At 34.6% G+C, this 15,555-nt stretch overlaps 2 protein-coding genes and 1 pseudogene across 2 annotated transcripts; all 3 read right to left on the bottom strand.

The window, feature by feature from the left end:
* Positions 1 to 3,068: 3,068 nt before the first annotated feature.
* On the bottom strand, positions 3,069 to 8,590 carry LOC105108116 (TMV resistance protein N-like). The gene is made up of 6 exons (XM_011002296.1): positions 8,472 to 8,590; positions 7,311 to 7,880; positions 5,629 to 6,733; positions 5,259 to 5,543; positions 4,289 to 5,182; positions 3,069 to 4,092 (listed from the first exon to the last, which is right to left on the bottom strand). The coding sequence occupies exons 2-6, from the start codon at positions 7,799 to 7,801 to the stop codon at positions 3,544 to 3,546; spliced, it is 3,324 nt and encodes a 1,107-aa protein (XP_011000598.1). The 5' UTR covers positions 7,802 to 7,880; positions 8,472 to 8,590; the 3' UTR covers positions 3,069 to 3,543.
* Positions 8,591 to 9,932: 1,342 nt separating this feature from the next.
* LOC105108133 (chalcone synthase-like) lies at positions 9,933 to 11,932 on the bottom strand (annotated as a pseudogene).
* An 810-nt stretch (positions 11,933 to 12,742) lies between these two features.
* On the bottom strand, positions 12,743 to 14,779 carry LOC105108112 (chalcone synthase-like). Its single transcript, XM_011002283.1, has 2 exons — positions 14,647 to 14,779; positions 12,743 to 13,698 (listed from the first exon to the last, which is right to left on the bottom strand). Exons 1-2 carry the CDS (start codon positions 14,777 to 14,779, stop codon positions 12,743 to 12,745), a joined length of 1,089 nt encoding a protein of 362 aa, XP_011000585.1.
* Positions 14,780 to 15,555: the final 776 nt, after the last annotated feature.

Genomic DNA, 15,555 nt, shown 5'->3' with positions numbered 1-15,555 from the left:
ATTATATGAGAAAGATATAGCTAAACTATATTATTATGTAGTCCTCCATTAAAATCCAATCCTAAAATGCAGCAACCACCAGCAGCAGTCAGTGCAAATGTACCCACTTGCAAGCATGCAGCACCTATTCTTCCAATCTGTAAAGAGGAGGAGAAATTTCATAGTTTATGTCACTATCATTCATCATGTGATTCATATCTTCAACATCATTATGCTTTTGTTTTTTTAATAAGGAGTTGCTATTCTGGATTTTATGTTTCCTGGAGATTGGTTGCTTGAATTTTTATTTTTTTAATGTATATATGTAGGTAGTATTTGTTCCTGAATAAAAGTTATTTTTTAAAATATTTTTTTAGAAATGTATTAAAATAATATTTTTTATATTAATAAAAATATAAAAAAATAATAACTTAAACAAATAATTTTTTTTAAAATACAGCTTGGACAGAAAACAAACCGGTGTTGCGTGTTAAAAAAACATTAATTTAATATTTTTAAAATTAAATATATTTTAAGAAAGTATTTAAAAAACCACAAGACTCTCGAACATCGAACATGTTATAAGAATTTGCCTTTTGTCAACAAGAAATTAGGAAAATTCATGCAAGAATTCTCGTAGGAGACTTATTATTTTTTTTTTTTTTTGAGTGTCAGACGTGCCAGCATTGAAAGGCACTCTCTGCGCTTCATGAAGCATGCAATGAACTGAGACACTCTCTGCGTGTTTGCCTGCCGTTGATTCCGAGAGAAAGAGACGTAAGTATATATGTAAACTGATTAGGTTCCCACTGGAAGCAGGACCGTGCTTCCATGATCTGGGGTTCCAAGCATTCTTGGATTCTGGGCAATATCTTTTCGAATCCCTCTTCACTTATTCTCTTCTCTCTGCAATCGAGCTGCCGTATCTTCTTGTTCTTGATGGGTCATTGACTCAACGTCATTGGTTGTGAAATTTAGTTTTTCCCACCATTAAAAAAGGAAGACATTCATGCAGTGAAATATTATTACCATGCAGTGAAACTCTCTGGTGCTAGTTTTGATGGTAAATAGATTTTGCCTCGTCTTCTTTAAGAAGAAGACATGAAATTGATTTTAATTATATTTTAACCCTAAACCCAATATCAATAATGAAAGAAAAAGTATTTTCGATTTGAGGCCGTTTTTTATTACTGAAATAATCCCATTTGATGAAGAAACAGCTTCGAAAAGGTACCATAGAATAATACAGAGAATTGCATGGCGTTCAAGACTTTCCAAGTTCAGATCACTGAACACACATCCAAACCTGTACTATACAAAAGCATAGGTTATAATATGCATCCAACTTTTCACATAAGCATAGATTATAAAGTATCATATATGTTTTTTAAGAGTATATATATGTCTTAAAAAAATATTAAATTGATGGTTTCCTTAGTGTTTTTTTTTATAATGTTAATGTGTTGATGTTACAATTTGAAAATAAAATTATTATGATATATTTTTAAACAAAGAATATTATACACTATAATATGAAATAAACTTTGTATACTGAATTATAATTATTAAACATTACAATTTGAAAATTGATTTAATATAAGATCCAAGTCGTGAATAAAACGTTCTAACTAATTTTTTTTTTATAAAAAAATTTAAAATCACATTATTTAAAAATAATGGTACTTGAAATTCTGAAATTCAAACGAGTGTAGGACTAGGTCTCCACTAGAAGATCCGCGTTAAAAAGACATCATTTTCATGACTTTGGTCGAATCCTTTTTGTTCCAGCACATTGGTCCAACTGGAAAAGAAACATTAGAAAAACAAAACTCAGACAAAAGTAACAAAGCAACCTGATCATCATCTATTTTAATTATATTGTTTCAAACCCTTAAAATAATGCTAAAAAACAGTGATTATCTTAAACTAATGTTCCTGGTGGTTCCCAACGTATCAATTTAAATATATTGGGATCTGCTGCTCTGATTCTGTCTGATTTGGACCAGCACCCTAAACCAGATTTCTTGACCCAAAAAATCAATATCAGTGCCTCAATCTTGTACAAAGTCTTGGTGCCTCTATACATACACTTCTTCATTTCGAAAAGGTCATTTGGTTATCGCACTTCCCTTTCTTGTTCTTCGCCATACCAACCATATATTCTTTCGTTTTCTGGGCCCATCTTAGATTCCAAGAAACCAAAGAAAAGGTGCACAAATTCTTGTTTTCATTGTTGTATCATCCATTTCCTGAAATCCGTTTCTCTGCACTGGCACAGTCTTGCTGCAGTTAGCTGAGGCAAGAAATGATATATAGAGATTCAAGGAAATCAAGAAAAGTGAGGACTACTACTACTACAAGACAATGGTGCAGTGTTTCAGCATCGTGAGTGTTTTGATACTAACAGTTTTAGCAGCATCAATGGCTGTGTTGCCATTGATGTTACCCCCACTTCCTCCTCCACCATTGATACTTCTGTTCTTTCCAGTTGGAATTATGGCCGCTCTCATGTTCTTGGCTCTCTCCCCCTCAGATGCTGCTGCAAATGTTGCCCTTTATACTATATGAGTTTGTAGTATAAGATTTGCTTGTCAAGGAATTACTAGTGCTGATTTTGAGCTGTCTAGAATGCACCTCATTACTGAAATTCTCTTTGCTAGTACGAGTTTTGCTTATCAGCTCTTGTTTTATGGTTCATAGTTTTGTTTCTTCTGCATTTCTGCTTTTAAATTTTGTGATATGGGTTTAATTTAGAATCTTTTTTTTTTTATTTTGTTTAGTTTTTTTGAATAGTTGTGATCTATTTATATTATAAATGAATTTTAAAAAATAAAATAAAAATATTATTTTGATGTGTTTTTAAAAAATCATTTTTGCTGTAATTTCTTTATTATATCATAATCTCTTTAATTTTTCCCTGGCAATGTAAAAAAAAAAACCCTGGAAATCACGACGCCATTTTTAACAAGATCAGATCTTGTGCAAGTTTCACAGGAGAAAGGCTTAAAATGGCAATGCAATTTAAAACTCCAGAAAGACTGCACCAGTTACAGGCCCAGACATTGTTTCTGCTCGAAAGGATGGACATTTTGTTTTCCTACTTTTGGCTCCATGTTGAAGGCATGGACGGCATTCCAAGGAAATTAGGGAGTTTTAAACACCATTGAAATTATAAAGGCCCATCATCCCAACATCATTAGGCAAAAAATGTGATAGGAACAAGTTTAAGCAAGAAGTTCCTTGTGAAGCCATATCAGATTCGAAAGTGGTCAAGTACTCATTAAAAGAGATGGATTTGAGATGCCAACATAAAAAGAAAAGTTGTCTAGTGCTTGAATAGGAAGAAAATGCATACATTTTTTGCTCCCAACAAATCTCCAGTCGCGTTTTCCGGTCTATAAATCATTTTTGGTACATCACAGCATGAAAAATTCCATCACCACTCTGCATCAGCTGCAAAGGGTACATTCATGTGCTAATGCCTCAATTCTTTTCTGCATAGCCCAGGTTTTGGAGGTCAGCTGTTTCTATATTCACTTTCAGAGTTCTGATTGACTCTTGAGACTATTTATAATAAGTGTCATAATGGTGAAGGTCATATGTTGCGTCCCACTTGTATGCCATTAAATCTCTATCAGTGAGAGTTCTGCGCCGAAGAGGGGTGCCCTGGACTGTTTCTCCAGAGTTTGAATCAACATCATCACCATCTTGCTGTTCGTAAAGAGGACGGATACCACACCTCTTCATCTGAAAATACGGAGCCATTGCCACTGAAAACTGCACTGCATCTCCAGCTTTAAACCAATCCTTAAACTTCCAATGGCATAACCACAACATATCCTCACTGCCTTCTGGAAATCCAAAGAATTCTGGCGTATATTCCCAAAGTAGTCCCTTAGTCTCGATTCTAATTTTGGCATAATAAGGTTTATCGAAAACAACTTCAGGGGTAATGTATGCATATGCAACACATATATTTAAGCCACAGATTTCGCAACCAAAACTTGGAGGTAAATAAAATGTTGTTTGACAACTTTCAGTACGAACATAGAACCAATCAGGAACATCGATCCCTGGAAGAAAGATGCTACTTGTGCCACAGTCATGAAATACCTGCAGCATAGGAATTGTAATTTGCAAAACGAACAAGGACAGAGGCACCATGAAAAAGTAGACGTGCATAAAAAACACTGCCATGCATAACAGAATTGTGTATGAATACAAAATCACATGCACTTTCACCCGTAGAATATGATGATACGAAATAAAGACATAACAAAAAATGGAAAGGCTGAAACATTAACAAAACCTGGACGGAAAGCTTTCTCTGAGTTGATGTCACAACATTGGACCTAGTCACTTCAGTATTTCCTACAGATGCCAAATTGAACAAGTGCACCATCTTGATCATCTCTGCAACAAAATTTCTTACTGGTTCCAACTTGAAAACACCTGGACCCTCAATCAGTTTATGATGATTAAAAGTATCCACTTCTAATGGTCCCAACAAGTTTTGGAGATTAGTAATTCTTTCCGATGATCCATAATTGCTTGCTATTAATCTCATTAAACTTTCTGGTAGCTCTGGAAGTGATTGGAGCCTTGTGCACCGATGTAACAGAAGGGACTTGAGCATTGTGAGACTGTTCATGCTATCTGGCAGGTTACAAATGGGGTTTCCACTAAGATCTAAATATTCTAAAAAACGCAGCCTACTAAGATCAAGAATATCAAGATCTTCTAGATTGCAGTCAGAAACAGTTAACTTTATCAAAGAGTCTGGTAAAAACGACAAAGTAAAAGTGGCAGATAACAAGCTCTTTCTAGATGATTCCCAGGGCCAAAAGCTTCGAAAATATGCTTGCAATGTTTTTATTGACATTCCATCCGCATGAAGCACCATTTCAGAACTCAACTTCCCCACCTGCTCAGGTATCTCTTCAAGATTGAACCAACCAGACAAATTAAGTTCGTGAAGTGATTTCAACTCACTCATTTCACTTGGGAGCTTCCGAAGCTTTTTGCAATCCTTTAGATTTATAAAAACAAGCATCTTAAGGTTTCCAATTGAATAATGAACCTCAACCAAACTTATGCACCCTTCAAGTAACAATATTTCAAGACTTTGGAGTCCTGAGAAGTCAGGGGTTGTAACAAGACAAAGGGAATGGCTGAGATCAAGGATTTTCAACCTCCGAAATTCCTGATGAAGACAAAAGGCAATTAGCTTCTGTGGTCATATAACTAACCAGAGAGAGAGAAAAAAATTAGTAGCCTACCCGGATTCCATTCCAAACTTGTTTTAGACTGCTATTACACAGGTCAAGAACAACCAGATCCTTCAGGAAAAGATCATTCGGTAAGAAATTCAAAGAGAATCCATGCCAGCACAGCCACACCAAACTTTTTGGAAAATTTACATATCCGCCACTGAGCTTTACATTATTGAGGTGTAGCAATTTTAGATTCCGCATTTTAGTAAAAGCTTCAGCTTCCAAGTGCACCTCATTTTCTGTATTTAGCAGCTGCTGATCAAGGATGAGACTCTTTACTGTTTCTGTTCCCTGCTTTAAAAAAAAATTGTTTTTTCAAAAGCAAAATCCATACACAAATGTTGTTACATGTAAACAAGAAAAGTAATTTTCTTACCATATTTTTTTCCAGTATGTCAAGTGCATCATCATGATGCCATAGTCTTGTACGTTTCCCAAGGTCCTCGGGTGATTCTCGACGGACAATTTCTCTCCCCATGTCTCTAAGCAATTGATGCATCATCAATTTATTATCTTTATCAACTGTTACAAGACAGCTATCAATGAGTTTCTGAATACCAAGTGTTCTATAGAAACCACAGCACTCGAGGATTCTTCTCACGTAATCTTTGTCATTTCCAATGAAGAAACAAGCTATGTCAAGGAATAAGTTTTTGTCACGTTCATCCCGTAGAGAGTCATAACTTATCTTAAGAATCTTCTGTATTTTTCCATCACCATCAATGGCTTCAGGATCTTGTGATGCGCTTTTCCAAAAATCTATACTTTTTCCAGAGAGAGAAGAACCCAGAACTTCAAGAACTAGCGGAATCCCAGCACAATGATGCACTATTTTCTGAGAGAACTCTTCATAACCTTCATTAGGAAGTGCTTGCCCAAAGGCATGCCAGCTGAAAAGCTGAAGTGATTCATCATAACAAAGAGCATCAACTCCAAACTTTTCACAAGCTTCATGAGACTTTAGCAAGGATCCATGTCTAGCAGTTACAATGATTTTACTTCCCTGGTAAAGCTGATTCCGGTCTCCAATAACTTTATCTAATTGGTCCAAGTGATCCACGTCATCAAGAACAACAAGAACTCTTTTATTTACTAAAGCATTTTGGATCTTGATATTTCCTTCATCTACGTTGTATATCTTCTGTGGCTCTCCCTTCAGGATATCTGAAAGAAGCCGTCTTTGTAATCTTACCAAGCCATTTGGCTGATTTGAAGTTTCTCTGACATCTCCAAGAAAGCTCCAGCTATCAAATTCGTGAAAGTTCTGGTTAAAAACAGTCTTGGCAATGGTTGTCTTCCCAACTCCACCAAACCCATGGAGTACTGCTATGCCAACCTTATCTGATCCATCTTGTAACCATGAGCTAATTTCTTTTACATGAGACTCAATTCCAACTAAATATGGGGGAACATGCAATATCATGCGGTTCAATTTCTTTGCAACTTCTTTGACAATATCTTGAATAAATTGTGCCTCGTACCTACAAAATAAATTCAAAATGAAAAACCAGAGTACCAAACCCAATCTACAATACCTCAAATTAGTAGCTAAGAAGTTGAAGAGCACTGCATTTAGACAAACAAATTAGTTTGTTGGTTCTCTCATAGCTCATATAAAAACAAAATACATAGCATGACATAAGCATGGCAACCATTAATTCTGAAGGTGGAAGATAAGAGATGACCAAGCTGAACTACCATCAACTTAGGAAGATAAACCAACATGTATTCTGGGGATTCATCAAAACTGTGTATATTATATATCCTCCAGACTTTACCCACTCAACTCTTTAGCAGTCAAATTCATTTCAAGACTATGATGCATAAACACCAGAACTTTACACTATTTAAGACTTGCTTATATTAAGTTATAAATCATTCTATAACCTTGTATAATTGCACACATAGTTATGTTTGTTCTTTAATTGTTTCCAGGTATTTTACAATATTCTTTTCCTTTCATGCATTTGCGATGCAGAGTTCCTTGAACAGTTAGAAATTTTCTTGACTAAATCTTCTTTCTGTTACAGTTCTTCTAGAAAAGTTTTGAAAAATCACCTATCACGTAGAACAGGTCCTTTCAGAACTGCAACTTTTCTAAGAGCCTCCCTCCATTCCTCCATGTCTCTGTTTTCCATTAAGTTTTTTTCATGGCTAGCAAATGCCTCAGCAAAAAAACCAGTCTGCGTTGAGACATCATCTGGATCAACTTCATAAAAAACTGGCAGAACAATGTGGCCAATAATTTCTCTACGTTTCATAATCATCAAGAGTTCTTCCAGACACCATTTCGAAGAAGCATAGTCTCTTGAAAACACCACTAGCGACATTTTCGACTCTTGTATTGCTTTTCTTATTTTAAAACCAATATGTTCTCCTCCCTTGATTTCATCATCATCTCTAAATGTACGAATTCCAGCCCATTTCAAAGCCGTATAGAGGTGATCAGTAAAGTTCTTGCGAGAATCTGCACCTCTGAAACTCAAGAACACATCATAAGCGTGCTGATGGACTGAAGAGCAGGCTTTCCAGTCTATCATAGCAGCCATCGGACAAAACTAAAATCTCACAATGCAATGAAAGAGGAAGCACTAAAGATCAATGTAGAACAGAAGGTGTCAACAAAGCCTGTAAAAGAAAGCATAAAATGGTCAGAAAAAATGAAGGAGAGGGAAATCCCATTCAAGTAAAGCTAAATAAATCAGCATGACATCCATTAATAGTTTAATTACATCAAGAGTTAATCACAGACTTTTAAATTAACCAATAAATTGCAGTTTATCAGCCTGAAAAAACCATGAATTAACCAATAAGTTGTAAACGATTTTCATTATATGCACACTGACAATATCTATAATGCATCCATGAATTACTCATTGGGTTTGAAGTCCTTGTATTCATCGCCATGTTGAGCTTACACTAACAAAATAAACTCGCACACTCAATTCAATTCCTTCTTGCCAAGGCTTTCCCCCACCTCAACCCCAAGATTATAAAATGAAAAGCAAATCACTTAGCACTTGAAACAACAGCTAATGGCAGTGAGTTCATTCTTATATTCTATCAAGATGAAAAGATCATGCAAGGCTATAACAATGCAAGCAAATATTTGACATTCTAAAACCGCATCACAACCTTGAAAGAAAAAAGTAACATAAATGGCAAAGAGAACATCCCCTGACTGAACAAGAAAAGAAAGTAGGCAGGTCTAGGCATTACCTTGTTTCACTTGCTTTCTTAAGGTGAGATCTGTTGTCTTTGTCTGCATCAATGGATTCTGTAATCTTTGCCGGTTTTCAGTAGAAAAGGCAACAGCGACAGACATGGAACTTCACCAACTTGTGGGTTGACTTCAATTATTTGGAGGTGGTTCTTTCTAAAAGGTGTTTTTAAAAATTAAAAATACATGCTATATGGATCCCATGTATGTATATATATACATATATATATATATATATATATATATGTGTGTGTGTGTGTGTATAAAAGGGCCAAACCACCTCGAAACCAACACCCTCTCATATGGGAAGAGTGATTTATTTTTCAGTGTATATTACTTTCAATTTCCTCCTTCCCTCGACAAACTAACAGTACTTTATTGCATAGATATTAGAGTTTAGCAACCAAACAATATCGAGCATGCCATCCAAATAGCATGGTATACTCACACTCTATTGCATGCTCTGCAAGTATAACCCATCTCTTAATATTAAATAATATTTTATATACGTTAAAATACTAAATTACTCTTAATTAAAATTGATAATTTAAAAAAACCATAAAAAAAAATCAAAAACCCTTTTTACCTGGGTTAAAGACAATTTACCATGCTTTAAAAATAAAAATGTAAAGAAAGCCCTAGACGTCTAGTTCATTATTTTATTTTATGTCTCTAAGGGAATAGTAACTATTTTATTATGTAAAAAATAAGAAAAATATCATAATACCCCAGTTACCAAGGTAATTATTTCTGTTGGGCAGGGAAAAATAATAATTTTATTATACCAATCTACAATGATGATGAGTCTATAGTTACAGTAAAAAAAGATAGTAATAATAATTTTACTATTCAAAAACAAGGTCCATCTCAGCAAACAATGCCAATTTATCATATTTAAATTATTATTGCCTAGTAAACTGCTAGTTAAGGATCACGCTCTTTTAAAGTAATCAACAAAAGAAATTACCGTCAACCAATATCTCTCTCCTCCTTATATTTATTTATTTATCTAAAGTATGTTTTATGAAATAACGAATGTGATATCATTGGTTACTTTTTAAGTATTATAAAATTTCTTGTAATTGTGTGTTCAACAATATTCTGAATTTATTTTTATTGAAGTGCAAAAATATTGCTAGAATATTGCAGATAGAAGTTTTTGTTGGATTTCTTTCATTATATATATATATATATATATAAAAACATGGATTATAACATTGTAATGACAATTATAATCCATAATTTCCTATCTTGAGCAACGCTCGAGTTTTGCCTTCGATTTCTCTTTTGGTTCAGAATATAACATGTGGATACAGAGGACTTTGTGTTCTAAATACCCATCATAGGTATGAAACCAGACTAGTAGGTTGATTTGATAAGTTTAAAATTTATAGTCTAATTTGAATCATGTTTTAATTTAATTCTGATTGAGCATATTGATCTTCATTCAGTTGATTTGATTAAACTAGATCTGAATAAGTCAAAACCAATAATTTTTTTCTCCTCATCTCATCAAGAACGAAGAACACACTTAGATCCACATGTTTCCATATTCAGATAGCACATGCCGAGATGCTCTCAATTTATCTTTCGTCAAGCCAATGTGCTCTTCGAACTTGTTCAAAACGCCTGTACCTCCAGGATGGACAACGTAGAACATAGAATTCCAGTCCTTGATCCCAAATCGAGCACTGAATGTCTCCACCAAGCATCGCGCAGCGCCTTCCGCAACGATTTTGGGCACCATTTTATGCAAGTAATAGGAAATCCCATTTCACGTATGTGACCAGCTATTCCATCATCCGAGTCAGGAACAATACACTGCTCGGCTGACACAAGTTGAAATAATGGGCGCTCGGTAGCTGTGTCAGGATCAGCCCCAACAATATATGATAGCAGCAGCACCGTCAGAGAAAATCGCAGAGCCTACAAGAATATCCAAGTGAATCTCAGATGGTGTTCGGAAACAAACAGTCATGTTCTCAGAACACACGATAAGAACACGTGACCCGGGATTATTCTAAGGTCTTTGGAAAGGCGGAGGGCTAGGGCTGCTGTGAAGCAGCCTTGTTGATACATCATGAATCTCTTGACAGAACGTTCAAGGCCAAGGAGCTTAGTAAGCTCATGATCTGCGCTGACATATGGGTACCTGAAGAAGTGCAAAATATAAGGTGGCTGATCTTTCATTTGGGCTGGCCCCATTCTTCAATGCTGCTTCCTTGCCGAGCTTGGGTACCTCAGTGACCAGAATTTCTTGACGTGCATCGAGGGACGCGGCGTCGTAGGTGCTTAAGCTTTCGTTTTTTTTTCTTTTTATTCTTCTTGATAGTATCTTCGGTGATATACATGTAACGTTTCCTTATTTTGTATTTTTCACCTGCGCATCAGCCAAGAAAAATGAAAACATATGCTCATAGGATTCAGGTAAATATATTAAAATTTTATTGTGTGCTCCACGTTATGTGACGGCAAAATTACCATATTAATTCTTATAAGCTGCTTCTTTTAATTAAAATATAGTTATATTATAGATGTAGTAATAATTTTTATAAAAAAAAAAGAAAAAAAAGAGAGGTAACTGAGACAGCTAAATTGACTGTATTTATTTTTCTATTACTATCTTGTTCATTGTTGGATTAAGTTGAAATTTTGACAACAGTTTCTAAATATGTTATTCTTCATTATAAACAGTTAGATAAAAAATTAATGGTGTTGAAGCTGACTGTTTTGACAGAAAACAGAACTATCAGTGTTTTGAGCTTTTCTCAAATATTTTTTTCTTTAATTTTGTTGTATTCCAAGAATAGGTTGTTCTTAATGATATATATATATATATATATATATGTTGTAGTCCTTAGTTGAATCTAAGAAAGAATAATTGTTAATCTATTATTTATTGATAATGGAGATTTTTAAGTGGATTATGGTCCGTAGTTTTTCTCATAACGGGTTTTTCACATAAAAATTTCAGTAGTGATTTCTGTAATTGTTGCTTTATATTTGTTGATTGTTTGATTCTGATTTTAATTACACAAAAAAAAAACTTATAAATTATAAATTGATTCGATCAGATTTTGATTATTGCTTTTATATTTATTCATAGTTTTCCCAACAACTCTTTCTTTTTCTCTACTTTCACACACACACATAGGGTCTTTCAAAAGACAATTGAAGTTTAGAATGATAAATATATAGCAGGGTAATTCAATGAATAGGGTTTTTTCACTAAGACAAACCCTAATATTATTTTAAAATAATATTATTTTTAAAATAACGTAAAAACCAATTCAGAATATTATTTTAATTAAAAAAATTGACTTTGACTAATTCAATGATTTGCGCGTGATTGACTAGGCAATCCAATGACTAGGGTTTTTATACTAAGACAAACCTGAATTGGATCCGAAAACTATGATACCGAGTCGATTCTATCTATTTCACCTTGTAATCTCAACATAGCGTCTCATTGTTTTATGGCTCTCATTAGAAGTCTAATGTGTGAGTATATTCATTGATCTCACCTTAAAGAATTGAGGGTTTTGTTTTTTTTTTTGCCCTCCCATTACCCCACCTTGAATTTGTTTCTCTCTCGAACCCTAAATATGATCTCTCTTCGAAACAAATAAGCATGAGTTTCTCGCATTCTACATTCCATTTCTTTCTTTAAAGGGATAGGAAGATAATGTAAGGTTTTGTCACTTTCTCACAGAATGATTGTGTTCAGTGTCTTAACACAGCCATCCAAGGAAATTTCACTGCATCAATTAATACAGAAAATACCGGTAATAAAAGATGATAAATGTTTTAGCTTCCGCTTGAGGCAGTCCTAGTTTTTCTGTAAAAAAAGGATCCCAAAGGGAGCCGATTCGGAAAGAAATGTTCCCAAGAATCCACTGCAAGGCTTCCAGAGATCTTCCGAAGGCATTGCAAAACACGAATCAAATTAATAAATTCAAGTGAAACTCACTGGGATGCATCCCACCTCTTCTAATAACATAATAATTAAATCTTATTCAATTTTAGAAACAATAAATGCGAAAGCAGCAGCAACAGGAACTTCGTGAGAGAAGTCCGATCCTATCACAGGAGCCGGATCCTCCGCACAGATGCTTTATTGAATCATCAAATCTGAAAAACAAAAGAACAAACACTGACACAGAGTTACCTTAATTAACCATGCATGATCCTTCCAGTATTCTTGACGAGTCCGCTGCCGAAGTTGTCATTCACTCTGTAGCGAAACTACGGAGCACTATGGTCTCAATAGTTACGCCAGGCCGAACCCGAACAGCACACCTAGATCCAATCCTTCTCCAGTGGTGGCTTTCCCTTCCTTGGCTGATCTTCTCCTCATCTCATCTAGAACGAAGAACACACTTGGACTCCACATGTTTCCATACTCAGTTAGCACATGCCGAGTTGCTCTTAATTTATCTTTCGTCAAGCCAATGTGCTCTTCAAACTTGTTCAAAACGCCTGGACCTCCAGGATGGACAATGTAAAACAGAGAATTCCAGTCCTTGATCCCATATCGAGCACTGAATGTCTCTACCAAGCATTGCGCAGCGCCTTTCGCAACGATTTTGGGCACCATTTTATGCAAGTAATAGGACATCCCCATTTCACGTATGTGACCAACTATTCCATCATCCGAGTCAGGAACAATACACTGCTCCGCTGACACAAGTTGAAATAAAGGGCGCTCGGTAGCTGTGTCAGGATCAGCCCCAACAATGACAGCAGCAGCACCGTCAGAGAAAATCGCAGAGCCTACAAGAATATCCAAGTGAGTCTCAGATGGTGCCCGGAAACAAACAGTCATGTTCTCAGAACACACGACGAGAACACGTGCTTCGGGATTATTCTCAGCAAGGTCTTTGGAAAGGCGGAGGGCTAGGGCTGCTGTGAAGCATCTTTGTTGATACATCATGAATCTCTTGACAGAACGTTCAAGGCCAAGGAGCTTAGTAAGCTCATAATCTGCACCCGGCATATGGATACCTGAAGAAGTGCAAAATATAAGGTGGGTGATCTTCGATTTGGGCTGGCCCCATTCTTCAATGGCCTTCATTGCTGCTTCCTTGCCGAGCTTGGGGACCTCAGTGACCAGAATTTCTTGACGTGCGTCGAAAGACGCGGCATCGTAGGTGCTTAAGCTTGGGTTCTTCATGATAGTATCTTCGGTGAGATACATGTAACGTTTCCTTATTTTGGATTTTTCACCTGCGCATCAGCCAAGAAAAATGAAAACATATGATCATAGGATTTAGGCAAATACGCCGAACTCTTTCTTTCTTTCTTTCTTTCTTTCTTGATGCTTTTCTTTACTTTCACTTGGAGGCATGATATTGTTATTATTAATTAATATTGTATTTTTATTTTGAAAAAAATATTAAAATAATACTTTTTTGATTTGTAATATCAATACATTAAAAAAATAAAACACTTAATTTAAAACTTTTTAAAAAAATTCAAAATTCTCACCGCAATGCCATGGTACCTTAAATAGACAAAGTGCTTTTTTTTCCAATAGGAGATGAAATGGGCTTCGATCCCATTATATGAATTTTAAGTTGCATACTCAAATTAAGTCGATGTTAATTTTTCTTAGTCTAATTTTTTTTTAAATAGTATTTTTAACTGCAATATCACTTTATTAGGCTGAGGTAGAGTAGTTTTAAAGGAGTTAAAACTTGATTATTATTTTTTTTGGTATTTTATAACGGACACAATATGTATATAACCTTAAAAAGACTACTTTTTTTTTCATTATCCTCTACTTGCCCGTCTTTACCCTTATTTCATGATTGTTTTTTTTTTAAAAAGTACTTATACATCAAAATAATATTATTTTATTTTTTAAAATTTATTTTTAATACTAGCACATTAAAATAATCTAAAAAATACTAAAAACAATAATTTGAAGTAAAAAAATTAATTTTCTTTTAGAAATTTTGAAACACAAAATCAAATCATGGATTTAGAGGATTCCAGATTTTTGGTTCATTAACTATAAATCCTGCCTCGCCATTTGGTGGGAATATTTGCTCAGATATTCACATGTAATTAGACTTATATGTATATGTATATAAAGGGAGCTGTCATGTATAATTAATGGCAGAAAGACATGCATGGAGTGGAGCTCTTATCATGCGCATGTGTATTGCTTACATATTCTCTTGAACATGTCCTTTAACTGAGTCATGTGCTCGCTTTTAGTGACTCGGAAGTAGAAGTCTGGATAGTCAGCCTGGTCGAAACAGTTGGGTGGATTTGCAGTGCCAACAGCTAGAATGGATGCCATTTTCTCCTTGCCCACCTTGCCTTTTTCGCTGTGCAGGCTCCTTGCTCAATGTCTTCAGTTTTTATAAGGAAAATTAAGCATAAACAAAAAATATATGTATTTAAGTAGAACGTGATTCTTTTGTTGTGTACATAAATTTTTAAAGAGCGTTTGTTGAAAAAAGGATCTTGTTATTTTTCTTTTTTCTTTTTAAATTTTCATCTTAATTTCGGATCAATTGTTGTGTTTTTTTATTTATTCTGAATTCTGATTTACCTTGATTTTAACGTATTTAAAGAGTTATAAATCTTTAAAAAAAGACATAACACATCAAAATTATTTCTCCATTAATAAAATATAAATTAGGATTACAAATGAAAATCTTATTCGACTTTAAAATGCATAATCAAATAAAATATAGGGTTTCTCCACCTTTGGTTATGTCAATAAACTCTCTCTCTCTCTCTCATTTTGCTTTTCATCAAAAAATTCCTCCACCATTTCCACTGCAATGGTCTTTTAGTTACCATGAAAATAAACACAAGCATTAATTCTCAACTATAAAAATTTTACAAATAAGATCATGTGCTTCCAAAATGAAGATTTTTGTTTTTATTACCACCGACTAATATAGACAATAACTCACAATTATTGTATTAACAAATCTTGTGCATGTCCGAGTCCTCTTCACACGCCAAGAAATCTCACAAGAAACCCTTTATATATGAGACAAAACCATATAAAAGCAAATATATTAATTGCAGAGAAAGGAAATATATTCTAAAATTAGGAATGCC

The sequence above is a fragment of the Populus euphratica genome, unplaced genomic scaffold (genome assembly GCF_000495115.2).
Source record: "Populus euphratica unplaced genomic scaffold, PopEup_1.0 scaffold182.1, whole genome shotgun sequence".
Lineage (NCBI taxonomy): Eukaryota > Viridiplantae > Streptophyta > Magnoliopsida > Malpighiales > Salicaceae > Populus > Populus euphratica.
This window is presented reverse-complemented; position numbering and strand designations above follow the sequence as displayed.